General features: G+C 43.9%; 1 protein-coding gene across 3 annotated transcripts; it reads right to left on the minus strand.

The window, feature by feature from the left end:
• Positions 1-24,906, minus strand: LOC124191960 (protein embryonic gonad-like). 3 transcript variants are annotated; one of them, XM_046585020.1, is made up of 5 exons: positions 24,632-24,906; positions 24,366-24,470; positions 23,948-24,160; positions 9,064-9,141; positions 1-4,034 (listed from the first exon to the last, which is right to left on the minus strand). In XM_046585020.1, exons 4-5 carry the CDS (start codon positions 9,139-9,141, stop codon positions 2,550-2,552), a joined length of 1,563 nt encoding a protein of 520 aa, XP_046440976.1. In that variant the 5' UTR covers positions 23,948-24,160; positions 24,366-24,470; positions 24,632-24,906; the 3' UTR covers positions 1-2,549. The 3 variants fall into 3 exon arrangements, with proteins under 3 accessions (XP_046440976.1, XP_046440977.1, XP_046440975.1); XM_046585021.1 differs by having other exon boundaries at positions 24,366-24,458; positions 24,632-24,680; XM_046585019.1 differs by lacking the exons at positions 23,948-24,160; positions 24,366-24,470; positions 24,632-24,906 and adding an exon at positions 14,004-14,624.
• Between the last annotated feature and the right edge of the window lie 2,432 nt (positions 24,907-27,338).

Genomic DNA, 27,338 nt, shown 5'->3' on the forward strand with positions numbered 1-27,338 from the left:
TAAAAAATGGAAGCCATCGTTTATTATTATTTCGTAATTCTCTTTGGGAACATTCAACAGTGTGGGGCTATCGGCACTTGTTTTAATTCATGGTTTGTGTGGGCTGGTCGGGTTGGTTTCTTTCTTAATGCAAACAAAATAGAAAAATCAAAAGAACTTTGGGTTCTTCCAAGCAGCAAAGATTTTTTAAACAAACGGAATTGTAGATAACGGGTCATCGGTATTGACCCGTTGGATCAGCGGATGGAAAATATGAACAAAAGCAAAATCCCGGCCCTCCACAAAATCTAGACGAACAGTACAGCAGGATACACATTTTCACCAACGGGCAGAAATTCACATACATACAGCTTACAGACAGCAAACATACACATATATACTTTCTGGTTTGCACGAAACTAGTTGGGCGAATGAAAGAGAGAAAGGGGGAATTTGCACCGAGTGCAGCACATAGCTGTGTGTTGTTACATGACCGGAGGTGATTTGATTCTTATTTTATTTTATTTTCTTGTTTAGGTTTCCGAACTGAATGATGCAAGACACTTGTGTGAGCTGAGAGACACAAAACAAGTCGACCCAAACATTTTGATTCCGGTTTCGTTATCGGAATTCCCCCCACCTTCCCATAAACAAAAACAAAGGAGAGGGGGGGGGGATACACGTTGAACGACGAACCGACAGCCGACAGGAGTTTTTTTTTCTCTTTTTCGTGTGAGTGGGACGTTGATGGACGTTAAGACAGTCAGGTGTGCTGATGCTGGTGTAAAAAAAAACCTTTGGGACGGGTGGGAGGTTGGAAGCGTACCGATTTGTAGACCGTCCGGATGTGTCTAAAGTAAAAGCGTGGGTGGCTTGGGGGAGGGTAGGGTCGTGATTGCTCAAGAAAAATCCTCCGATCTTTATCATCTACTGAGAAATACCTTCTTTGAAAGGGGTTTCGGAATGTCGTGATATATATCTGATGGCCCTTTTCGGGATTACATTTTTCCCCCCCTTCGCTCCGTTAACTCTCGTTTATCAATCCGGTTGCCTTCCTTTTTTTCTTTCTGATTTAGATTGTGCTTTTATTAAGGAGGAATTTGTTGTTGTTGTTGTTTCTTATTTATTTGGTCAGTTGAATTCATCGCTTTCCGGAATCGTCCGGACAATACCCGGAAGATGTTATGGAAAATTTCCAAGAGAGAAAAAAAAAGAAACAAATGAAACGTATTTAGCGGGGAGAAGGAAATGGCTGTAGAGGAGAAAAAAAAAAGAGAGTCGCTACACGACACGGAATGTGTGGCAATGATATACATTAGCTGAAACAAACTGGCTCAATGCCCCCTTCGTCTTTTTTTCTTTTTTTTAAATCTTATTCAACCCCACCCAACCCAACCCATTTCTCCCGGCAATCAAAGTGTTTTTAATGAACCATAGTCCGACCAATCGCCGAGCGAACACACACAGCACATGAATATACAGGAGGGAAGGATATATAAGGGAGTCGTGAAGGAATGAAGAAAAAAAAAACAAAGGGGGGAGGAAAAAATATAATAATCCTAGATATAATTATGTCTATCTCGTCTGCACCGGAACGCGCACAAATTGTTATTTAGAAAAAAAACACTATTTACATCTCTTACAAAATACAAGAAAAAGCCACGAAAAAAGGAAACAAAACATAAAAGACAGGGCGACCGAGATAATCATGAAAAGAATTAAAGAATGTAGTGAGGGAGGAAATGGATCACTGGCATCGGAAATCATTTGCATTATCAGCGATGAATCAACTGCTGCGCACTGCTGTACTGTATGCAAAGTTTATCAATCAAACAAGGGATGAAATATACACCATGGCCGACAGCCAAATGGCGTCGACATAACTTTTTTAGGCTCTGAAAAGAATCTTGACACAACTTAGTCATCTTATCGGAATCATTATTGGCAACCTAGAATTTGGAAATCTTATCGTGAAAGAAAAGTGCATGTGTCATCGTCGTTTCGAGAACGGAAAAAAACCCCATCGGAAAAACGCGCAACGAACTGGCCATTATTATGGAAATGAATGCGGGGATTTGTTAATCCGATATCCACATCCTAAACACGTCGAAAACGGAATACACTCACAGTTTTTTTTCACACGTAGCCGAGATACATAGTAATAACAAACCTTACAAATTGAATTAAAAATTTGAAAAAACCACCGGGAATTTGATATATAGATTCTCTAATCGAATTTTTATGTTTTTTTTTTTTTGTCTTTTGGTTTCCGGAATGATTCGTTTCTTTTTGTTCGCCATTCAATTCCGGAATGTGTTTTTGAGGATCAACAACGTTTTGGTTGAATGTGGTGGAGAGAGAGAGAGAAGGCGGGCAGTACAAGTAGTTGGTCTAGTGAGTTTGACACGAACGAAAAGAATCAAAACGGGAGGGTAGAAATAAGGAATAAGCCACGCCCAGGGCACAAGTGAGTGGCACAGCACAGTCCTACAATGGCTCTAATCTCTAATGATGCATACGCGCCGTCCTATCTAATACCATTTTTGTTTTTGTCTTTTTTTGTTTTGTTTTTACTTCCGCGTCAAATCTAGTGGAATAAAAGGCTTCCGTTCCATGTCGCTGCCACCGTCAGCTCCTCCGGCGTGATGATCCGAATCGTCGTCGTCGATGTCGTCAATGTCGGCGGCGTTGAGCGTGTCGCTCTCGTTACTGTCGTAATCGGAATCGCCGTGATAGAGTCGGTGGTACGATCCGGCGCAACCCGAGTGCTCCGACAGGTTTTCGTCCTTGATGGCCACCGATGAACTCCTCACCGACAGATCCATCGGCGTGTCCTGCTCCTCCTCCGCCGGCGCCGATCGCTGCTGAGACGGCGGGGGCGTCAGCTTGAGCGACGATGACGAGGTAGAACGCTTGAGTTGTTGCTGTTGTTGTTGTTTCTGCATCTGTTCCTGTTGCTGCTGCTGGTGGAGATGAAGCATCGACTCGATGTTGAACTTTTTGGCGGCTCTCGCTCCGGCGGCATCCAGCAGAAGTGAGTTGGGCGTGGCCGAGGAGGAGCTGTGAGACTTGGACCCGCTGCCGCTGAGACTGGTGGGCGGCGTGTTGACCGACGACGGGAAACCCATTCCGGCTGGAAACAGGAGTCTAGGCGCCGGAAGGTTTGGCGGATAGAATCCGTGGTGATGGTGGAGGTTGGCCGCAGCCGCAGCAGCCGCCGCAGCCGCCGCCGCTGCTTGCAAGTGAGGCGGAAGCATCGGCATACCCAAAGGCCGGAAGAAATCGGCCGGATTGAACGGCTGTTTCAGACCGAAAGGATTGTGGTGGTGACCGGCCAGACTGGCCAGTGCGGCGTGGTGATGTAAACTGCTGTGGTGGTTGTTGTGGTGCCCCCGGTGGCTCTGCTTGCCACTGCTTCGCTCCCCGCTGGGCACCGAAGACGGATCCAACTCCAGCGAAGAATCAGAGTGGTGAGGTGATCCGGGCGAGCTGACGGACGGAGAGGCCGACGAATTCTTGCACTCGGCTTCGGCGTCGTCTTTGTTCGACTCGTTGCTGGACATGCTGGACGGTACCCCGGGGCCACCGACGACCATGGCGGCTGCGGTCATCAAGTGGTGCTGGTGGAAACCGGCCCGTCGCAGTGCCTGCTGATGGTGATGATGGAAACTGTCCGGTTGGTGGTGAACGCCGAAAGACTCGGCCGACGAATTCGGCGACGGGTTGTTGCCACCCATCGACATGGAGCCGCTGTTATTATTGTTGTTGTTGTTGCTGCTGCTGATGTTGTTATTGTTGTTGCCGTTGGAATTCGGCGAGGAAGAGGAGACGGACACGGAGGAAACGGGCCCTTGCTCCTGCATGAGACAGTGGAGTTTGAACCAGTTGGAGCGTCTGCCGTAACGGGAGCCGCTTTTGGACATGCCCACCAGGAGGCATTTGCGCAGTCGGCAGGCCTTGCAAGACGTCCGGTTCTTTTTGTTGATGACGCACTGGCCGCCGTTCTTGCACTCTGATATCACCGACAGGTTGTTGTACGATCGCCCGAAGAACGACTAGAAAAAACGAAAAAAAGGAAAATTCAAATTGAATTCACGAAAAATTGTCTTCTCAGACGACTTTTCTCTCATTTCCAGCATCGTCACACTTGAGAAATAAGTGCAAATGTTGATGACTGGATGACTTTGTGCTCTGTGACGTGACGACAGTGTTTTATACAAATATGTACAACAAGGACAACCGCAAGACGACGCCGAAAAAAATTCCTCGTCTCCCCTTTTTTTCCCAGCTGAGCGTGACCAATTGACCACCTGCGAGTCGCTGTATATAGGCCTAACGAGCCAAAAGAGTGCTGACTGTTGAGCAAATCATCAAATTCCTGGCCAGCAAAGTCTTCCCCAGCAAAGACGAAAAACTCTCAATCACGATTCACGGTTTTATATTAATATGGCCGACGACCAATTGATGGCGTCGTAAAAGTAAAAAAAAAAACAGAAAACGCAAACAGAAAAGTAAAAAAAAAAAAGCCGTGCGGGAGAAATTGATCAATCGAGTCATCCTTTTAAGTCGCGTTTGATATAGGCCTATCAAAAGGTGATTCGACTTTTGACGAGGTGGGTCCTAATAATCCGCTCACCCAAAAATAAATGCCCCAGCGCGAGCAATCGACGCCTTTATTATATTTTCTTAAGACTGGCTTTTGGCCTCGACTCATTTCGTCTAGATCAAGACATTCGACGAGTCGGCCATGTTGTTCTGTAATGCGGGCGCCTCACGATCTCAGCGAATATTAGTGTCTCGGCTCTATTTGGCGAGAACATGACGAGAAAATAAAATATAAAAAAAAAAAGCCTCAAAACAAACATAAATGTTGAGAAGGAAAAAAGAAAGAGAGAACAGTGGTTTTCTTCTTCGTCTTTTCCCTTGCGGAGGGGCAGCAGCAAGGATAACCACACAACTGTTAAGTGCATATAGTCAAGTGGGGTGGGTGGTGGTGGGACGATTGGAACGTCGAAATCAGTCGATGACATCATCATTTCGGGCGTCGTTCTTTGCGCTATTCGAGCGGCGTCTTTCAGCTGATCGCAGGTAACAGTCGAATCGTTTGGTCATTTGGGCACACACAGGAGAATCTATCGAAATGCTGAAACTGTTCGAGTTCCACCAAAATTTCGGGGCTGGTGAAGGGAATTGAAATGAAAACAAGAAAGAAGAAATAGTAGAAGAAGAAGAAGAAGAGGTGGATATGGCGCATTGCCTATACTCTAGCATAGCTGTCCCGGCCATAAAGCGTTCGTCAGCGCCCAGGCGTCGGCTATCGTCCGTGACCGTCCTAGCAGGTAGAGAATATCTACATATGCTGAGTTAAGTTCTCTTGTGCTGTGTTTTGTGTGGGGATCGGGGCGTCCTGCTGAACGGCAGGCAGGCAGACTAGCGAGAACAACAACAACAACACCAACCGAGCAACAAGCAACGTACTCATTAAATAACGAAAGGGAGCGGAAATTAGGTAACCGCGCCCTTATACGTTCTCATATCCCCGCTTCCATACGGCACGAACGAAATTTTCGAAAAGAAAAAAAAGAAACAAAACCGAAAACAATACAAACGAGTTGGGGAGGGAAAAATGTGTGTGTTGGGAGAGAGAGAGAGAGAATATTGTGTGGAGGGCACGTGTGGAATCTAATACAATGCGATGACAATATGAAGGCAGAACTAATTGAAATATTTTCAGCTCGCCAGTATTGTCTATAGAGCAAGACTAATTTTCAATCCCGTTGCCGAGATTATTCCGTTTCCCGTTTTGGACTGAATTTGTTTCGACAAATCACCGCGCCGTTCCTGCATGCAGTCCCGATTTGATCAGTCCATTGCACCACACCTGTTGCACCGAAAGAGGAGGGAGGGAGGGAGGTTGCAATGGGTATTTTCTCTGTGTTGTTGCGCCTTCATCATCATCATCACCGGCGCTGCTCGGCGTTCGGGAGGCGAAGGCGAACAAACAAACGAAATAAAAGCAAGCGCCGACACAATCAATGACCACGTTTGTAATCCCTTTTCTATTTCTCGTCTCTGGCTGACTTGTTTTTATTTTATTTTTTCGTTTGTTTCGTTCCTCTTATTCTCCAATTGGTTTTATTTGGGAGAGTTGTGTGTGCTGTTGTCGGTTAGAGTTCGGCTGGTGGCCTAATTCCAATAAGGCAGCCCAGCCAAAAGAAGAGGAGGAAAGAGGATGATGAAGGTGGAACAGCAGCGCAAGGCTCATACAGTCTCTCTCTTTCTAGGTAGAGCTGACTCTCTATCTGTCTGTATTTACATAGTGTGAATACCAACTCGTAAAACATGGAGCCCGATGGGTTTTGGAAGAAGAAGAAGAAGAGAATACAAGTCCAAACCAGAGCGAGCGAAGCAACTCGCCATCGGAAAAGGCATCAAGGCAAAAAGTCAGCAGAGCTCACAGCAAACAACCAAACTTTCCGTTCGGATTCACGTTCCATTTTTCTATTTCTATTTTTTCTTTCGTCTACAAGGAAAAGTCACACGCCAGCGAACAACGAACAAATCATCAGGGGAATCTATTCCCAAAAGAAAAAAAAGAACAAAAAAATATTTTCTTTTTCTTCTTTTCTAGAGCTGTCATCAGTTTTTTGTTAACGATTGTTTTGTCCGGGGCTCAATTCAAGTCGAAGAAGCGCAACTGGTCGATATGCCACCGTTGCCGACAATAGGGAAACGATATGAGAAGGCCAAGGTGGATTTCTCCTGTTAATGAATCAACAATCAAAACAATGGACGAAACAAAAGAATATTTGTGCGCAATGGAATGGAGATGCCAGGAAAGAGATACGGCCGCCGCTTGTGTGTGTGTGTACGTGTCTAGAGGTGGAACGCCAGTAAGGCCCCAGTGCGACGTCATTATCGTAATTTACTCTCAGATTTTTCTTGTTGCTGTATAAATAGCCCTTTCTTTTATAATGAGCGGATCCGGCGGACTCTGTGCGGTTCTCACTGTGTAGTACAGCGCTGCGTGTTGTTGTTTTTTTTTCTCTCTCTTGCGTTATGCTGTGTGTACCTGTGCACCCACTTCATGAATATTCATCGGTCCCGTCGTCATCACCATCCATTTGGTGGCGGCGGCAGCGGGGCTGCCAACGCTCTTACGTGTGTGGTGGTGGTGGTGGCCGGTTGATTCGGAAAATTGAAATCTTATAGTTATCTTATACAGTACCGATCTCGGGCTCTATGCACCGCATGCACAGGGCCAGTCAAAACTGGACGACGAGGGCGAAGTCCAAAAGGTGAGCGGCCTGCTGCTGCTACTCATCATGCACCTCCTCGAGGGAGCCGGCCGTTATTATTAACGAAAAGCAGTTCACCAATATTTTTCTTTTGGCTTTCCTCGTACAGTCCCGCCGAGACTCATACCAACGTTATATATTATTATTATTATTTTTGTAAGAAAAAGAAAATCATTTTTCAACGAAGAAAAGATCCGCCACACACACGTAAAGAGAGCTGGAGCTGGAGCGCGGGTCGTGATTAGACGAGAAAATGTTAATGTCAAATTATTTCCCGTGAAAACAAAACCAACTGGTAAGTGTTCAGTCTCGTTTTAATGACGAACCCATACGTAATAGCCGAGCCAACCGAAATAATACTAAAAAAAAAAACTATCTGCCCACCATCGAAAAACAAAAACAAAAGACAAACACACAAAAGAAACCAAAGTTGTCTTGTATGCATTATTATCTTAGTCGAGGATATATAGAATGGATATAGAGTATCAGAGCGGGGCTCTTTTCAGCAGCTCTTTTAATAGCTCTCGATATTGTCTGGTGTGTTCCACGACCATCAGGGTCGTGTGCCCGTGAGACTGCTCTCTTTAATTGATTCTACACACACACACACACACAAACAGACAAGAGAGAGAAATGATGATCAAGTGGATGATGGCGCAGGTAAAAGGGGCGTCAGAAGGAAGGAGGGAAGAAAAGAAAAAAAAAAAAGAGTCGACCGAGCTGCTCTATTCTGCCTTGGTTTAGACATTGTGGGTTAGAAGAGGCGTTGGGAAAACATCATTTCGAATAGATGTGGACTGGAAAAAAAAATAATCCCTGTGCAAAGAGCCGGCCGAGAAGAAGAAGAAGAAGGAATAAATGAAAACGCTTTGAACGTTTTTGTAATTTAGAGAGAATTTTTTTTTTTTTTTTTGGTTTGGTTTGGTTTTTGTTTTCTTCTTTCAGCTGTGTGGCGTGATTAGGAACGATTGGCCTAGTCCGGTCGAGTCCGGCCAAGTCCATCAAGTGTTTCTTCTTCTAAACTAATATTGTGCGTACGGGGCACATCTCTTGACGAGGAGAAAGTCGCCGCGAGAGAAGGCTGGCTATGGCTAACTGTGCATTTTGGCGGAGAGTCGGTTGTTGTTGGCTCGAGCGCAATGGGGCTTAGACTCTTGTTGTTCTCTTCTCCACCTCGTCAACGACGGATGAGAATTGGACGGCCGGGGGAGGAGGATCCATTACGTCGGCGCATCCTAATAAGGTCCCGAGCCAAACGATGGCCAACGCTCTTTTGTTGTACTTTTACAAAAACGATGAGGTTTTTCTCTCTCTCTTCTCTTTCTTGACGGGTGGAGCAGCGGGCAACTGCGCGTGTACGGAGAGAATCGTCGACCTCATCGAGTCGAATCGAGTGCAGTTGTCTGCTCTTGTGTGTGTGTTGTGTGGGTTAAAAAAAGAAACAGGGAGGATGAAATAAGCGCGCAGAAGGAGGAGGTATGAATAAACTAGGGCTGCTATTATATGGCACGACTAGATATATGAGATGCACGGCCGTCTGTATGCAGATTTGCGTGGCTGTGAGGTACAACAGTGAGTATATACACGGCACAGCACAGCCGAGCGCACGGCCGCTGGATAATTGTTTCTCTTTCTTTCTTCTTCTTCTTCTTTTGGAACGAGAAGAAAAAAAGAAATGGCATTTTTCGATTAACAGGGCAACAGACAAACGTTTTTCTGCGGTCGTTGTTGTTGTTGTTGAGATGATTGTCGTCGTCAAAGGTAAAAAGAAAAAGGAGAAACATACCTTGCAACCCTCGCAGGTGAAGGCGCCAAAGTGGAAGCCGGCAGCTGGCTCACCGCACACTTTGCACAGCTGGTTCATCTGTAAAAAGGCACAAAAAAGGGAAAGAGATCGTTAGTCAAAAAATCAATCGCAACAACACAAGATGAGGAAGAAACGTTTTCCCCTCTCTCATAAAGTCCGCACCGCCTTATTCATTACGCAAAAGAGTGAGGAGGGAGAGAGAAAAAACCAAATAACACACGGCGGCGGCGGCGGCCAGGGTTTTTCCATTTTTCTCCGCCTTTCCGTTCATCAACATTTTGTCTGGCGAAGCGATGAGGTATTTATTTATATGTATAATATATCTATCTCTGTTGTTTGGTGTACGTTATAGATCTAAACGCTATCCAAACAAGTTGGGGCTATATAGAGAGAGTCAGTCTCTCTCTCTATATGTATAATAAGGGCCCCACTTTCTCTCCTCCGCCTACCATCCGTCTGTCCGCCCGCACGAGTTGTCGTACTAATAACGACCATCATCATAACCATAACAATAACGACTTGGACTTCGAAGCGTGAATTATAGATGCCGCCCTGGTTGCCGTGTCCAGTGATGAATTGACGGCACAGCAGCGCAACTAGTCAACTCGGCGGCCCAGTGTTTTATAGATTACGATAGGTAACGAAAGAATAAAAGAAACACACGTATGAATCCTGCTTTTGCCACGCTTGCTGCTCGGTGATCTATCCATAACGAGACAGTTGAAAGAGACAGAAAAAGAAAAAAGAGAAAGAAAAAAGAAAGTTCCGACTTGTATATCCATCGACTTCCTGCAAGTGGAGTGACGGTTTATATGAGGAACCATCACTTTGCCCATCTGCCGGCCTCGATTTCACTTTCCGTATAGTCCGTACAGGATTGCAGAACGACCTGCTGTCTGTGTATAGGCTTCAATCTAACACGCGCAATCAACATTCTTTCCCAGTCAAGTTTTGTTTTCTTCTTTCTAGCGGTGCAATACAGGCCTATAAAAATAGCCGCCAGTGTTTTATATTGGGGCATGCCATCCGCGGTTTTTCTTTTTTGTGTGTTTAAAGTTTATTTTTTGCTCCATTTGGGGTTTTTTTTTTGTTACGAGGAGCGGCGGGATAGATGGAAGAGCAGAGAGGGGTATGTACAATAAATCGTTTGTTTCGGTTGTTTTTGGTTGTTGTATGGCGAGGCGCATTCTGACCGGTTGCCTCTTGTTTGAGCCAGTCGGTCCGTGTCGCCTTCTATGTGTGTTGTTGTTGCACGCTACACAACCTGGTACAACACCATCGTATATCAAATGGAAACCGACCGTTAAGTCTACTCAAGTAAATCTCCGCCTACGTTCTGCAGTTCCTATCGGGGGCCCTATATTTTGTGTGTTGTTCTACCTGGGGTATATAGTGGTAGTATATCTCACGCAAGCTGACGACAGCGACAACAACGCAACGCGCAAAATGGAACTCGGCGTGTTGTTTCTGACTTGGGAGAGATGAGCAGCGATCAAAAATAGAATCGCGGACAGTCGACAGTCGACGGGATGACCGCAGGGGAAATTTCGCCCGGGTGATGAGAGAGACACGACACGAGCGAATAGATTCCCAACGGCCGACAGCGCTCAGAGAAAGAAATGAAAAGTGAATAAGGAGTTGAATAGTCGGAGAATGAAAGAAACGCGATGGATGTGTAGAGAATAGAGAGAAAATCAAAACATGGCAGAGCTCTCTGTACATATAACAAGAAGCGATTGCACGTTGTGCTGCTGCCGTTGAGGGCTGAATAAGAGCAGGTAACACGAGACCCGTCCTGGCTGCTGCTGCTGCTGCTGCTGCTCCATGGGTCTCTTCTCATCCTATAGTATATGCTGGTCCCTGTGTTGTTCTGGGCCTTGTCGAAAAAGATCGTGCTGGCCTGTCCTGCCACCATCACGACGTCATCACGAGCGAACGGCAAGCGCCAACAATGCAGAAACGTACAACTGCTTGTTTACTTCAATAGTTTACCAGGCAAGAAGTCATTTCACTCTTACTCTTCTTCTTCTTCTTTTTCGCTTTGGCAGCTATTTACACCTAGCGACAGACTTATATAGAGGCGGATAATAGTGGCCAGAATTTTCAACTTTTTTGTGTAAAGTCATCAAATCAGGGAGACTCCCTGTTTTCTACGTGAAAAAATAGTTAATCCGATTCTCTGATTGTCACCGAGAACCGCCGAAGGATTCTGAGGTTGGATTGCATCATTGGGAGCGAAAAAGGAAGACGACTGACTATATGGGAAAAACCATCGGTGAGAGATATAGACAGAGATGGGGGGGGGGGCAGCCCAACACACTCTTCTTCTTCTTCTTCTCTGTCTGTTATTTATAGGTTAGGCCCCGTCAGTGCAAATGGAACAAGGCCAGCGACGTTATAGTCTGTAGGACGCGATCTCACGCCAAGAGCAAAAGCCAAAGAGCTGAGCATCGAGCTGCTGCCTCCATCTTCTTTTTCTTTCTTTTTTTTTTCTATTTTGTTAAATTTTCTTTCTGGATCAGCTTCGCATCTGAGGCGATGAAGAAAATGGCCCGACTATGGCTTTTCGGTTCCACAATCTTTGGATATCTACGAACGGACGATGGTCAGTGGAGATGGAACCCAACCGAAACAAGAACACGACCAAAAAGAAACAAAAAAGAAAAAGAAAAATGAGCCTCGCCGGCGGACTGATTTGTTGTTACCACCACCGATTTATGTGGATCACGTAGTAGTGGACTCGCTGCTGCTGTACCGTCTACGTGGATAAATAGATGACAGTTTGTTTTTTTGTTTCCTTTCTCTTGTATTCTTCTCTTTTATTCGGCCAGCCGAGAGTCCCTTGTCGTAAATAAGTCAGCCGGCTACGTGCGGATCACCTTTTTCTTATGGAGATGAGAAAGAGAGAGACACAGAAGCGAAGGAACGTAACAAGAAAGAAGACGAACGAAAACACGAAGCGAAGGGGGAAAAAAAAAGGGCAAAAGGAAAGACCACGAAATGTAAAAATCAAATTCGTCTAGTGAGAGAGAGAGAGAGAGAGAGGTGGCCCAATTTATATAACGTGCGCTAACCCAGACGCGAGCAATCATCCTTCACATTATTTAAGCTGTGCTGATGCATCATCATGTGGGTCTCTCTCTCCTCTCTCCAAGTCCCTCTCACCTTGACTCTTCCTTTGTACAATTCACGCAATCCACTTGTGTTGAAAATGTTCATGCATACATGCATACATGTATAGACAAGGGAGAGAGAGAGACGAGAGAGAAAAACCTGTTTTGAAGGAACTCTGTTGCGCTAATACCTGCGATCGCACACTACAGAGCACTTGTCTCCTCGTTTTTGATGGCCACCACCAAACCCGAAAACTCCGATAACCTTTGCCCCTTTTTGACTCGCAACATGAACTTCTTCCGATTTTTCTGTCAGTCCTTTTTTTCAAATTGACCGCCCACCAACAGGGGATCAGCTGGAGGGGGGAAAGAAAAACTGGACGCGGCAACTTTTGAATCAGCTTCGGCAAAAGACATTATAAGCGGATATTTAGTCGAGCGACACATTGAATGAATTAGATCTCTTGCATGTTTGACTAACCGGTTTGTTAAAAGGGAAAACAAACAAATTACCCAAGAACTAACACAACGACCAAAAGGAGGAGGATGTTCGACTGAAAGAAAGAAAAAAAAATTCCCCAACAAGTTTATCTCCCTCCCTCCCGTGTGTATCTTTCGCTCTTCAGCACTAAATGATCAACACCACACTCTCGGTTTGTTTTCTTCGTTGGTTCGTTCGTTCGTTTTTTTTTTTTTCTTCTTCTTAGTCTCGGGAGAAGAAGAAGACGTGAGTTATGGCCGCCACCTGGCGCAGAAAAGACTTTGGCCGTGCTTAGAGGGGGGCCGATATTTGTTGGAAAAAAAAGGAACAATTTTATAACTTTTCTTTTTTTTTTTGAAGAAAAAGTAGAAGAAGAAGAAGAACTTGTCCGCGCTGCTATGTTTATACAAACGTTCGCACGGTGCTCGTTATATTACGAGCGTCTCTTCTTCTTCTTCTCTTAACTGGGCGCCACCGCACAGATGGTCCCTCTCGAAATCGTTCCGATCGTTTAAGCAAATCAATTCAAGAAAACGGATCCGTTCAAATGACTGCGGGGGGATATGATGAAAACTCTGCTGCCACAAGTCCAAAAAGGCCGACCGCGTTAAAAAAGAGAAGAAGAAGAAGAAGACGAAAAAAAGTAAGCAATATAGACTCGACTATACGACTTGTAACGCTCTGTGTAAACGGGGCCCACAAATCGACATTCCTTTCTGGCTCTTCTTCTTTTTCTTTTTCTTTTTCGCTCAATGCCTTCGACTTACGACTCTTGTAGTAGTAGTCTAGTCGTATAGTAGTAGCTCTTACAAACATGTATATAGTACCCGAAACAGACTCTTGACCGCTTCACATTTTATTTGGCTACAATAATAGTAGTAATGGCAGAAGGTTCGTTTACTCACGCCGAATAAAAATCAAAATCATAGCCATTTCATAGAGTCTGTATATCAAATAGACTCCGGTTCACTGATGCTGCTAGCTGCGAGATGTTTTTCTTTCTATTTCTATAACACTAACCCCCTCGAGAATTTTTGTGGCTATTTGGCTCGGTCGGGACCTTGCGCGCGGGACCTCCCATGGCTTTTCAAATATTTCTTCTCGGTTTAGTTTCGTTTCGCCGAAGACTCGGTTGCGCGATGGATCGACTATCACTGCTAATATTTTATTATTACGTCCCGCATTTGTACTGTCTGAACTTTGCGTCAGATTTTTACTCCGCGTGCTCTTATAACGTTTGGTTTACAAGTTACATATAAAAAAGTGTTTCGATAGCATCACATCAATTCAAAACGATTTGATGTTTTTTGAGAGAGAGAACTGACTTTGAGTGTGTCGCAGGCGACGGATTGATGCTGGGCGGCGAAGACGGCCATGTTATAGCGATGAATCGTCAAACCAAAACTTTTGTCACTTTTCAACCCAAGAATAAAACTGTGTTCCGTTTCACGCGCGTTTCCGGCTTGTCTCTTGTCGGTATAGTCTCAAGTTCCGGCGTTCAAGTCGCCAGAGAGAAAACGGACGACACTTGAAGAATCGGCAATATTTAAAAAAACAAAAACACACTTGGCACACTGAGGAGGTTTTTTAATCAAAAATTTCGCTGAAGAAGAACCGATGATGATGTCACGAACGCGATCACTGCGCTCTGTCACACTCCGATATCGGGTCCAACCGAAATCACCAGAAAACAACCGCACTGCAAATTGATTTCTCTCGGTCGAGTGTCGATGAAGAAGAAGAAACCGAATCGACGTTTCAAGGCGAAATGGTTGATTTCGATATTCGATTCGGTTGATTGGTGAACAGATGAAAGGAAAAACAAAAGGTAAAAATCAAAAGAGACGACGTGTGTGATCCGACCGCTAGTTCGGCCGGTCTACGACTGGCCACTCTCTTGCTCTTGCGATGGCTCTATACTCTGTGACTCTGTTAGGTGCCGTGCGCGTATTCCCCCCCCCCCTCTCTTACCTTCTAGCTCTAGTGTGTGTTAGCTAACACACACACGGAGCTCTTAGGACGGCACGGAGCGCTCGGGAGAAAAAAAAAAAGAAGGGGAGGGCGCAACTAGAGAACTAAACACCTTTTCCTTTTCCCCCCTGCACGTTGTGAGGCGGACCCACGAGTACCAGTGCCCCCTCCCTCCAGAGTCCGTCTATGCTGTCGTAATATAGCACCTAGTTTGGCTTGACTTCATATAGCGCAGCAGCTCCAACACACAAAACAAAATCGAAGTTGAAAAATGAAAAAAAAAAACCCAAACGAAACTACTTTCGGCACCCAACAACGAGTCCACATCCAGTTACTACCCGACGATGAACAAATTATTATTAGTTTTTTTCTTTCTTTCCCAGCGCGACACAAACGTGACGATAGGAAAAGAACAAATTTTTGTTTTTATAGTCGAATCGTGTAATCAAAAAATCACCGCGCCCACTGCTTATCCATAATGGAGTACGAGGCGGCCATTTCAAATATGCGACGAAGAGATACACACGGCCGAGAGGATATACACCATGCGACTCGCATAATAGCAGAGACGTCCGCTTGGTCGTTTGCAATAGGTCCGAGAAAAAAAACAAATGGAGAACACAAGACGACGCGTTGTTGGACACGACAAACTCATTTCCTGATTCCGGCAATGATCCGCGATCAACCTCAATGTAGCGTTACATTACATCCCCGAATTGTCGACAACGAAAAATAAAATGCGCTGCAAAATCCAATGCGCGCATTCGAGTCTCTCTACCGCAGAATATTACGTAATAGCGGAAAATCTCAAATTGTATGACGCGTCAATTTCGATTTCACATTGGTTTCGATGGTGGAGAGAAATATAAGGGACGAGCCTAAAATAGTAAATGAATTCCAACTCAAACAGGGAGAGGGGATGATGAGTTCATTAGCGACTGCGCTGCAGGGCCGTTACACTTTGTTCTGGCTGGGTTGAAAGTATATTTTTTTCTTTCCTACTCTTTTTCCCGAGTATCATTAGAAAATTGATAACCCAGAACTTTAGTAATCAGGTGGTTAGTATGTACGTTCCGTTCGCGTTTGAACCGTCACGTCTCGATGTAGGCTCACAGCAGCAGCAGCGCTCGTATACATAGAAAATGCAATTAAAAGCGGCCAGCGGGTGGTCGTGAATTGGTGGTGTGAACGGAGAGCCCGTATGTCTAAGATTATTTTCTATCCCTTCGTCTATGATTTTTCTTGCCAGACGCGCTGGAAAGCTTCATCCAGCACCATCTAGTGCCGCTCACGGAATACGTTTTTTGAAAGCACACCCGATGGAATTTTTTGGTTCCGTTTGCTGTCGCCGTCGAAACCAAATGAGACACACACACTCAACCCAACCAACAACGAAAAACAAGAAAGAAAGAAAAAAGGGACACATTCCGTTCGTTATTTGTGGAAAGATTTTTTCTTTTCTTTTTTTCCTTTTTGCGCCATTGCAGTATATATATTGCCCTATCTCCCTTCTACTATTGCATTGTATTGTCTGTTTGTTTGTTTGTTGCTGGCTGAATAATGCGAGAGAGCTGTCAACGAGCTGGCTGTGTAAATTAGAGAGATAGAGCGCACTGATAGCCGAGCGTGTGTGTTAGTGTGTCTGTACTGCGACTGTGTGTGTGTGTGTGTGTGCGGAACCATATCACTAGTGGCCATTAAACGTTGAGAAGAGGTAGAAAGAAAAAGACTCGAGGAGAACTTTATGAAGGGAGCGAACGGCGCGCCATCATCATCATTTGCCCCAGCTGCGCTTGTGTGTGTGTGTGTGTGTTGTGTCGAGCAGTTTATGCATATAATTTGGGTCGCTCTTCTTTCCTTCTTTTCTGTTTCTCTTTCTTCTTTTCGTTTTGTTTTAGTTATACACGTGAAAGTATCTCTCTCTCTGGGATGGAAACGATAGACGCCATACCAGCAGCTCTCCACACACACACACACACACACACAAACGTCTCTTTCTCTTTATTTTTCACTGCGTTTCTTTCTTCCTCCTCCTCTCTCTCTACATGGTGCTCTGGAAAACAATCCGCGATGAAGCAATCATGTAAAGCAGACAATATTCGGCCGCCAGCGCCGCCGCCGCCAACGTTCTTTTTTAAAAAAATTTTAGTTTTTCAAATTCCTTTGAGAAAAATATTTTTGTTTTTTCAAAAAAAGGGGAAGAAAGCAATTAAAAAATGTTTCTTTTGTTTAACCCAAGCCAAAGGCATTGCGGGGGACCCCGCGTCCGTCAGCTGATCTATTTCGCCGCATAATTTACAACACAATCGTTCCGCTCGCACAGGTCGTTATCATTTAGATTTCATTACGTTTATCGTTATTATTTATTAGCATATAACCTCGGGGGCTTTGAAGCTCTATCTCGGCGCTATGTGCATGTATACAGGGAAGGGTGCACGGTCGGCGTTTTTTTTTTTTTTCCCGGCAGAGGAGTCGCTAATGGCACAACATCCGCATCGATTGACAACTCGAGTTCATTTCTAAAAATACTCGAGCACTTCCAAGGTCTTTTTTTGTGTGTGTGTGTTGTCCTTTTGGTTTAATTCTTATCTTGTCGACCGCATCTGTCGGTCGACTCTGCCACTCACATCAACCCCCCCGATGTCGAACCGATAACCGGGCCAAAACTTGGCGGCCCCCTACGTCTCCTTGGCTTCCCCCCTCTCCTTGTCCTCGGAATCAACCCGCCGTGAAACGCCTGAGAAAATCAAGTCTCGGTCAGACCGAAAAAACCGAAACACATTTTCCAAAGTCGCTCTATAGCCACTTTAGGATCTCTTCCGTGTGTAGGATATGTGTAGCAAGGCCTACATAGACAATACAAGTTTTGGTGCGCTGGAGCGTGAAATGTTTCCCGCATATATGCGATGACCTCTGGGTCCATAACTTGACGATTAGATCACATTCCCTCGCTGCGCGGCCTATACATAAATATATCCAACCTGTTGATGGAACCTTTTCTTTTCTCCGACGACAGACACCGATATCGCCCCCCCTGCTGTCAATTCTTGAGGCCATGGCATGTCTCCACTTGACTTCTCATCTTCGCCGTTTGATTTGGTTGTTCTTGTTCCCAGCACTCGCTCCTTTTTTCTTCCTTTCTCAGCTTTTTTTTCTTATGCATTTCACCGATCTTGTCACAACTCACTCGGCAAAAAAACAAACCTAAAAAACCACGGGCGATATACATTTGACAGTTCCAGATCCTCGAGGATATGTATTACGTGTGCACAGCTATATACGCGGGTCATACCGACAGAGCAAGACAATCTGGGAAGAAGAACTTTTTTGTTTGGTTTGTTTTTTTGCCGAGATCTCCCTAACAATCGATTCGAATATGTTGTCGATTTTGTCAAGTTTCGTCTTCTTCCGCGCAGATGGGAACTTGCTGCCCAGCATTCCTCCCCCCCTTTCCTCGTCGTCTTTTTTATTTATAAGCGCGGGAATGGCAATGGCCTGGCCATCAAGGGAACCCCGACCAAATGAAAATAAAAAACATAAAAAAAAGGAGCGATGAGAGATAGTGGATATCGTCTATATAAGTTCAGTCTCTATAGTCGTGACGTATGGATCGGTGGATGTCGCCATCATTGAGGATCCCGGTCGAGCGAGATAGTATAATATATAAAGAGCCTCCGAAACGACATCGAGATACTTTTTTAAGCGAAGAACCGTGTACTCGACAGTCTCTCTGGTATAATATACCACAGCACAAGACATCAAGCCGAGAGAGATCATCGGTCGCATCTTGCGCTAGGTACCTTTTTCCCCACAGGTTGTTGTTTCTCGTCCTCCGTATCACCTGCTTCTTATATTCCGCCGCTTTAGAGACGGACGCAACAGAAGAACCGAATCAAAATTTTGGGCGAGGGAACGAGCTCGTATCAGATAAGAAAGCAAACAAAACGGGTCAAAGGTCGAAATGAATAAAGGCGGATCTTATGTATATACACAATCATTCGGTCCCGATCGTCGTATAACACCCACACGCGGGCGGCCGGCGAGAGAGAGAGAGCGGCGGACAATCGAGCGCGGTCTTGCCTCTTATTATTATGAACTCTCCACACACTTTCCTCGCCCCTATGAGTGGCTGTGTGGTATAAAGCAAAAAGCAAAAAGCAAAAAAAGAGCTAAATATATAAAAAGCCATCAACTGGTGGAGCTCATCTCATCGGAGGATAACCCCAGACATCTCCACCCCTTCCAATTTCGGTCTATCGCTCTATACACACACACACACACACACTCATTTAATAGTTTCTCGCTAGTTTTCAGATCGCTTCGATAAATAGGCAAAGAACGGCACGGCAGAGCCAATGCCGACGACTCGATCTTTTAATAGTCGGTACATTATGTGCGATTTTATACACTATACAGCACTCGGCTCTTGTAACATGTCCTCATCTTTTATGGACGTGGTTGATTGCCGGAGAATGCCAATGATCCGGCTTTTAATCGCCGGACATATTCTCTCAAATCTCCACGACTGCACTCTCTCTGCTGTGTGTTTATTTTTATTTTTTTTTTAGCCTGTGTGATCAGAACGACATTGTGTAGACGCACTTTTTCTCGGCTCACCAGTTTTCAGTTTCGATTCGAATGAAAAATAAATAATGTAAACAGCTGGACATTTGCTTGTCCGTATAGTAAAGGATTATTTTTAGCCGTTTTTAAGTGCTGTGCGAACGATTCATCGGAACAGAAAAATTAATCCGGCCGGGAGGTAAAAAGGTTTTTTGACCGGACATGTACAGTGTATCGAAATGCGTCACGAAGGAAACGCGGGAGCAATTAAATCCATCGTCCGAGAAAAACCCATAACCAAAAAATGTCAAGTTCCCGTGTGAATTTACATGAAAAAGTTTCCAAAAACAAAAACGAAATCGCTTGGTCATTCCCAATATTACCCACGAAGACAACGACGATATGCTATATAGATGCAAAGGCTCTGTATATGTACGGAAAGTGGCGTACGTGACTGTTCTGCGCTTCCAACTTCACACCATCTTTTCGGCCAACAGCAGCAATCCCCATTAACGGGTGTTTAATTGAACGATATCGGACGCCGCAGACGAAAGAACAAAAAAAATCTCCTTTTTATGATATGGTCAGCAGACGACCAAGCAAGCAAGCAAGCGATGGAGTGTTACAACTGTTGCATCATTTGGATTATGTAAGGAAGTAGAAAAAAAATAAAAATAAAGGAAAGAGAATCGTTAAATAAAAATCATGGGAGCGCGATTGAAAAGCTACTAATGTGTTGTGTGTCGTTTGCGGTGGTTTTCCTCATTGTCGTCACCTGATCGTTACCCATAAGGTGTTATTAAAAGGCTCCGTAAAAAAAAAAAAAAATGAAATAAAAATGAGAACGAAAAGAAAAGGAAGACCGTTGGTGTCCTTTTTTTTTGTTGTTGTCTGTTGAGGTTTTTTTCTCTCTAATTTTTCATGACGGGAAATAGATTGAATCTGCACGCCATCTGTTGGCAATCTGTGTGAGAATGGTTCCAAGAAGAAATGCCAATGGGACCCTAATGAGAAATATACAAATACTAAAAGGAGTAGGCTACAAATAAAGGGAGTAACGTACTCAACGACCTTAACAATTCTGATGATTAAAAAATTCGCCTCTTAATTTTTAACGACTGATCCCTGAAAAGTTTTCGGAGTTTGAAAGTGGTCGTTAAAAAGAACTGGATTGAAAAAAAAAAACAACGAAACAATACGAGACCGATGTGAGATCGAATAAAAATAAAAATAGTCACAGTAGGATGTCGACCTGGAAGCGCTGAGAAAAAATAAATAGGAAGGAAGCAATGGAACGAAAACGAAGAACCTTTTAAAAATAAATGACCAAACAAAAACGGACGAAGAACCTTTTAAAAATAAATGACCAAACAAAAACGGACGAAGAACCTCCACGAATCAAATCGCCCATATAGACTAAGCCCTATAGGATTTGCCATTCGGTGGTTTCTAGCGGCAGCCATTCAATTAAATTTCTTGTTTTTCGCCAGCGCAGCGCGTCGCAGTTGATCGATCACGATCGAGACGCTCCCATAAGACTTCAATTATTTGTCGAGTAGACAGATTGGACAGGAAATGTGAGGATATGCGCACATCCCTTTCGCTTACATGTCCGCTGACCCGACACAAAACATCTCGAGTTCTTCTTTTCCCTTTTTTCTCTCAACTGGGACAACAAACAAAACAGGGGAAGTAAAAATTCGGATGGATAAGACCGGAGAAATATGAATCCCTTCTCTCTCTCTCAGTGTGTGGGTATGGACTATGTACGTATATATATAACGCGCATGATTGTACTTGTCAAACCGAGCGTATGGTACATAACTAAAGCCTCGGAAAATCCGAATACCAGGCCAAGACCCAAGACCTTTCTCTCTCCCGCGACGCGACGAATAAGAACATGAGAAACATATAGAGATGGACGACGCAGGGGCGGCCTTTTGATGTATAGTCTCTACGTAGATAGAGGAATGAAAAGAAAAAAAGGATGTATAGCAAGCCAACCGAACCAACCAAAAGGGCATGGAACGAAATAAAAGGGGTGGCGGGGGAGTAGGTGGCAGAGTTATATATATAGGCTTTTGATAAAAATATGGCACCAGCATGTGTATAGTCTATCTGGATACTGGCGCGCTGTATATAGATTTGGTGGCGTACCATGTGAACATGGGAATCGAGAAGAAGAAGACCAAGAAGTTTTTCTTCTTCTTTTTTTGGGAGAGAAGAGAAGAATCGGTTGCTCTATGATTTATATTCATGAGAATGGAAGGAGAATGAAAGAAGAAGACGAAGTTTCGAGTCGAAGAAATACATAAGGGAACGGGAGGCATGCAAGCAGTTACTCATCCGTATTTATATAAATAAATGTTGCGTCAACTTTTCCTGTATTTCCTTACCGTCTCCCCCCCGTTTTCTTTTTTCTCGGAAAAATTTCTCATATTGTTATTATTATTAGATCGGATCCGTTACATATCTCACCCATGAGAGATCCGGGGTGATATTGGTACGTGTATTTCTGTATACGAAATAATATACGTAACCGCTTACGTATATTATGGACTAGTATGACGGTCAATGTTGCCATAGAGTACATGCCCACCGTAAAACTCTTGATTTCCCATGGAGGACTTTTGATCATCACCCTCTTATTATTTCCCTTCATTTTTTTTTCTTTCAACATTTAAAAAAATCGGGGAAATAAACTCTTATAGTCAACAGAAGGGAAATAACTCGAATGGAATGGACCGAAATGGTCAAGCAGCAAGTGCCGGGTGAACCGGGCGGCTGCTGGAATTTCGAAAATATCATTAAATGGAAGCGTTGGGAGTTCAATAATGTCTCGACGGCTCGTTATTTACTGCTGGCCCCGTTCTCGCTCTCGCCTGTTTGCGCTATGAGTGGCTGCTGCCTAGCCTATGCTGCTCCTATAGCTCCCCCCGCTTTTGTCTTTTCTCCGGTCCATTTGGGAACATAATGAATCGATGCGATAATTACACGGTGCCCGAGTCAAGTGTATAGTTAGTCGGGAAGAAAGAAGCAGATCAAAAAAGAATAAGAGCCGAGAGAGTTGCAGCCCGCGATCGAGTTGGTGATTGATCGACTTGTCTGCTGCCGTCCTACGACCCCTAATTATAGGGCAGTTATAATATAAACGACCTCGTCGCTCGGCTTTTCGGCGGATGCTGGACCCGACTTGTACATAGGCAACTTCTGATGCGACTTGTTTCTGGGTTTTTGTTTTGTTTTGTTGATGGGTGCGGGGGGGGTCGGTCCCATTGTAAAGACAGGACGATTTGTCTCTCAGAAACTAAAACAAGAGCCCAAAAAAGAAGAAAAGAAAAAGTGGCCCGCAAATGAAAAGGAAACAAAGAGGTATATTATTTACTAATATTTAAGGAATATTAAGGCAACTCTCAACAACCCAAAACAGCAAACAAAAACCAACGAATAGGAATAAGGCCGATTTTCGATTAAAAAACTTTTCAAATGGAGTGCGGCACGCGGTCTCTCTCTCTCTATATAAACACCCAACATAATGCCAAAAGTTATCCGAACGTAATAGTCCGGGGCATGTTTCGCTGGGAAATGACGGTCGAAGCTCGCGCACAGGATAGGCCGGCTCGTCGCCGCTCATCGCGAGTTGCTTTTTCATTAAATATTTTCTCATCGCGCGATGGCGAGGGCGCCCCGTTCAGGAGAGAGAGAAACAAACAAAAACAAAAACAAGAAGAAGAACTAATGTATAGCTAATATCGAAAAGTTGTGTTCTCTTCCATCGTGCAGAGCTTATTGGGTTTTTTGTTTCCTCATTAACTTTGTGGAAGACGATGGGGCTCTCAACCCCCTTTTTTCTCTTCTTTGAAAAAATAAAAGAAAAAAAACAAGCTTTTGTGTAAACATGTAGACACAAAAAGTCAATCGGATTTTTCAAATGCTAATCAGATTATTCCTATGCCGAACTTTTTGGTTTTTTGTTTTAATTTTCAACACGAATCGCTGTGGTGCTGTGCTGTTTTTCTCAATTTAAAACAAAAACAAAAAGGTTTAAAAAAAGAGTTGCCCATCTTTTTGGGTTTTCTTTTGGTTCGTTAACTCACGCTGACCTCCATCAAGCGCACACCTGTGTATAGGATGCACAGGTAAATATAGCACACGGCCCCGCCGCTCTAGGAGCCCTGCATTAAGTCTCCACCTCATTAAATTATCTTTCACACACACACACACAGACAGGAATAAATCGATCGATGACAAAATATGGGCTACACTATTCGAGCCTCTGTTTCAGCACTTGATTTACGGAACAAAACGCTTCTCAAGGGCCTACACGGATATGAGATATATAGGCAGGCGTTAAAAAATTGTTTCTCCCACCGAAATAGTTTGACTTTGACGCGGTGGCACAAAATATTCAAACCAATACACAAATTGCCGTAGCCTATCTACGAGGAGGTGCAGGTGTGGCGAGGTTGAGTGTTTAATTTTAAAATATTTTGGAATTCACGGGAATTCAATTGTTTACCCACAAAGTTGTGAGGTACAAAAACAGGCCTGATCTGCAGTCATTCCACAAATGAGCTATTTAATGAACTCTAACTGAACAAACAAAAACAGCAAGATACAACAGTTGCAGCCAACTGCATGGCCCAGGAATAATCGTATTCCATACTCCGCAACGGTTTAAAAATCAACGCCCGCAAATAGACAAAAAGGAGAAATAGAGAGACAGTTTTCCTACCTTTAAGCCTGGGAATACAGCCAAGCATCCACAAGTGCTCCATCCGCAGTAAGGTTGAATACGCCAGGCAGGATCTGCAAAAGGGAATCCTCGTGAATACACCCACACTCACATGGATGTACACGAGGACACAGAGGATTTAAGAAAGGGAAGAAGAGATACGTAACTCGATCGGCCCCAGGAGTTTCTCCAATGAAATGGGATGCTGTTTATCTAAATTAAAATATAAAAACTGGGTTACGAAAAAAATATTTACAAAAAGAACAAGTAAAAGTTGAAATGAGACAGTGGGTAAGCCCTAGTTTAAAATAAGTAGAAGAATTGAAGGTATCTTGGTAATACACTGCATCTATGCAAGTCATGCATTATTCAAATATCTAGCAAGTTGTCACTGAAAAAAAGTAACGAAAATCATTACCCAAGTGATGATGAGACTGAGGTTGTTGCTGATTGCAGGTCAATACCAGCAAAAGCAAAACCGCATATTTTGTTGTTATGATGGCTGGCTCATCTGGTCTCACATCTGCACAAAGAAAAAGGTTACATCTTTTAGTGCAAACAAACTGCCAGTCATCGACTGGAGGCTTACATGATAAATGCTAGTCTTTCAAATATTTGGAACAGGGTTAAGTCTTCTATTTAAGCTCCCCCAATCATTCTATTAGTATTTTTAATTTTATTTACCCGCCAAACAGCATGAAGAGCATGCATGGAGTGGAGAGCACATGGAGAGCCACGACACCGAGACAGACTCAGTGTGTGAACTCTGAGTTCACATGACGACCACAATTTTGTAATTTTATGAATTGTTCCATTCCTCGTACAGTCCCGTACGTTTTCCAAATTAATCTTACATACGTTTTCTTGATAATCTGAAACTTCGTCTCGTTCTGCAAAGTCCAAGCCTAGACAATGGCGAAAGCAGACGACACTTTTCTTCCCTCTTTTTTTCTAATTAATAGCCATGGTTACCTAAGATATCGATAGTAATTAAAAATCGACCCCACAGCCACCCCCCTAAATTCAAATCTCTCAAAAACGATACAAGCGGTTTTCTCACTCGCACTCGACATCCGCTGGATGGATCGGGATTTTTTTAGTATAAAAAAAAAATAATAATAAATTTGCATGGAATCCACAGATAATTACTTTTAGACCCAAATCGTCACAATAAACCCTCCCACAGGACCCTCTTGAAAGCCAAGAAGGAATTAATCCTGTTTAACCTTCTTTTGAATTTTTGAGAAAAACTCGGTCGGTAAACAAATACGAGGCGGAGTTTTTCGTTTCCTGGCCAGGTAAACCCTGGAAAAAAAAGCCACCAAGTATAAAATCAGAAAAAAATGAGAGCGAAAAAAAAATGAATAATGAACTCAAACTTTCTTGTATAGTGTAGGATTTCTAGAAAACATTCGACCGTGCCATCATTTGGGAGGGCCAGCAGCAGTCGTGAGGGAAGAGGTGGACGGAAGATTTTGACACGTCCGACGAGACAATGTCATGTGATTATCAGGACGCGGAAAGGGTGATGGGAGGCCCACTAGAAATGAGGGATGGATAAGAGACCGGATGCCGCTCTCCTTTTTTGATTTCCTTCTTTTCTGTTTCTCTCTTTCCTCATCATCGAGTCTCCCCCTCTTCGGGTTCCACCCCAACTCACCTTAAGTCGTGTAAGTAGATTGTCAGAGGTAAAAAAAAAAGGAAAAAGTAGAAGAAGAAGATGCGTGTTTTTCTCTCTCTTTATTCTGGTTATTTGTCGCCCTTTCCTTTCACTATCGCCCTGCGCCGACCGACCGTGTTCTATATATCTTGTGTAGTTGAGTGCACAAACAAGTGCAGGGGACGGACGGACCTGTGCTCCGCTTAGATTTGGCGGGCGGGCGGCGGCGGTGCGTATCGTGGGAAAAAAAAAATCTCGGGTCAAGAACGAAAATGAAAAGGCCCTCCAGTGTGTGCTATGCACACGTCGTTATATATGGGGTTGACCTTGTTTCCCCCCTTCCCAAAAATAAAAGGGGGAAAAAAGAAGAAGAAGAAGAAGAAGAATAGGTCTTCAAAAAAATATAACACTTTTCCTTATATTGTGAAGAAGAAGAAAACCCTTTTTGCGAATGTCGCGGTTATTTCCCATGGATCTCGTCCGCGCTCTGCTTTACTTTCTCTATTAAATCGATCGCTCGGCGGGGTACAAACAGTTCACCTCGTATTATATTGACGATGGCTTTTTTTTTCTTCTTTTCCTTCTTCTTTCAGGCCATCGTCGTGTGTGTGAAGGCGAAAGTTCCACGACATGGAGGAGAACCGGTCCCTTATAAAACGAAACACGACAATAGAAGGAGAGAAAAACAAGTTGGCATTGTTCCGAATATTGGAATAAATATCGACATTCCGCCAAATCGCCCAAGAGTAGAAAATGACGTTATAAAAAGCCAAAGTAAGTTGTTTTCAGTCATGGATATAATATAATGAAATGATATAGACCGGTATTTTTTTGTTTTCTTTCGTTGTACGTATCTAATATTTTGAAAGACTCAAATAAATTGGGATGAATTTATTTATAAATATACGTGTGCAAGAATGCCGTCGCTACTTGTCGATTAATTCGCCCAGATAGCCTTTTTTTGAGTTTGTCAATCGAATGCCGGAGAATATACATATAAATAAGGAAATAAAATAACAAGGTTAGCACGAAAATAAACTAAAGCGAAATGGGGGAAAAAAAAAGAAAGGAGAAAAAACAAATAAACGAGATTGGCACTCATTGACAAGAGAAGAACCCCCAAAACAAAAGAAAAGTCAAACATTCCTGATGTATATTTTATGTATACCCTGTTGTTAGTTTAATGAGCCATCGCCATCCAACAGAGAAAAGAAGGGGGTTGTTCCGGGGTGGGCATCTAGAGAGACGGACTCTCTCCTTATGGGAAACGGACCATATTTCATTTATGTTTTTGTTTTCGTGGCTGGCCCAGTTCGAGGTCGATTGGAGCTAGGGATAAATTCTCAAACTTATTTTCGGTATTTTACTCTGTGCTGGTCCCATGCATAAATCTACAGGGCTGGGTCTCAACCCCACCCCATCGGTCGACCTTGCTCGCGATTGTTATTCGCCAATCGGCAGAGCAAATATATTTTATGCACAAGTGGAAAGACTGGAGCGAACAGGTATATAACTATACAGGGACTTTGTCTCATATTATACCTGAGGGTCATATCGACCGAAAGATTGAGGTGCTCACCACACGGCCGACCTCCGCTCAATTCTTATTTGAGAGTATAACGATGGCGGGGGAGACCCGCGGGAACCCCCCCTTTCGGCTCTCATGTATATGCACAACTGTATGGTGTCTGTATATATGTATGAATGTATAGACATAGTGTGGGAAAAAAG

The sequence above is a fragment of the Daphnia pulex genome, chromosome 4 (assembly GCF_021134715.1).
Source record: "Daphnia pulex isolate KAP4 chromosome 4, ASM2113471v1".
Taxonomy (NCBI): Eukaryota; Metazoa; Arthropoda; class Branchiopoda; order Diplostraca; family Daphniidae; genus Daphnia; species Daphnia pulex.

Coding starts and splice junctions, on each gene's coding strand:
- LOC124191960 (XM_046585019.1), bottom strand. CDS start 14,054: ATGGCCGTCTTCGCCGCCCAGCATCAATCCGTCGCCTGCGACACACTC. Junction 9,142..14,003: donor TCGCCTGCGACACACTCAAA/GTCAGTTCTCTC, acceptor GCCTTTTTACAG/ATGAACCAGCTGTGCAAAGT. Junction 4,035..9,063: donor TCACCTGCGAGGGTTGCAAG/GTATGTTTCTCC, acceptor CGTTTTTTCTAG/TCGTTCTTCGGGCGATCGTA.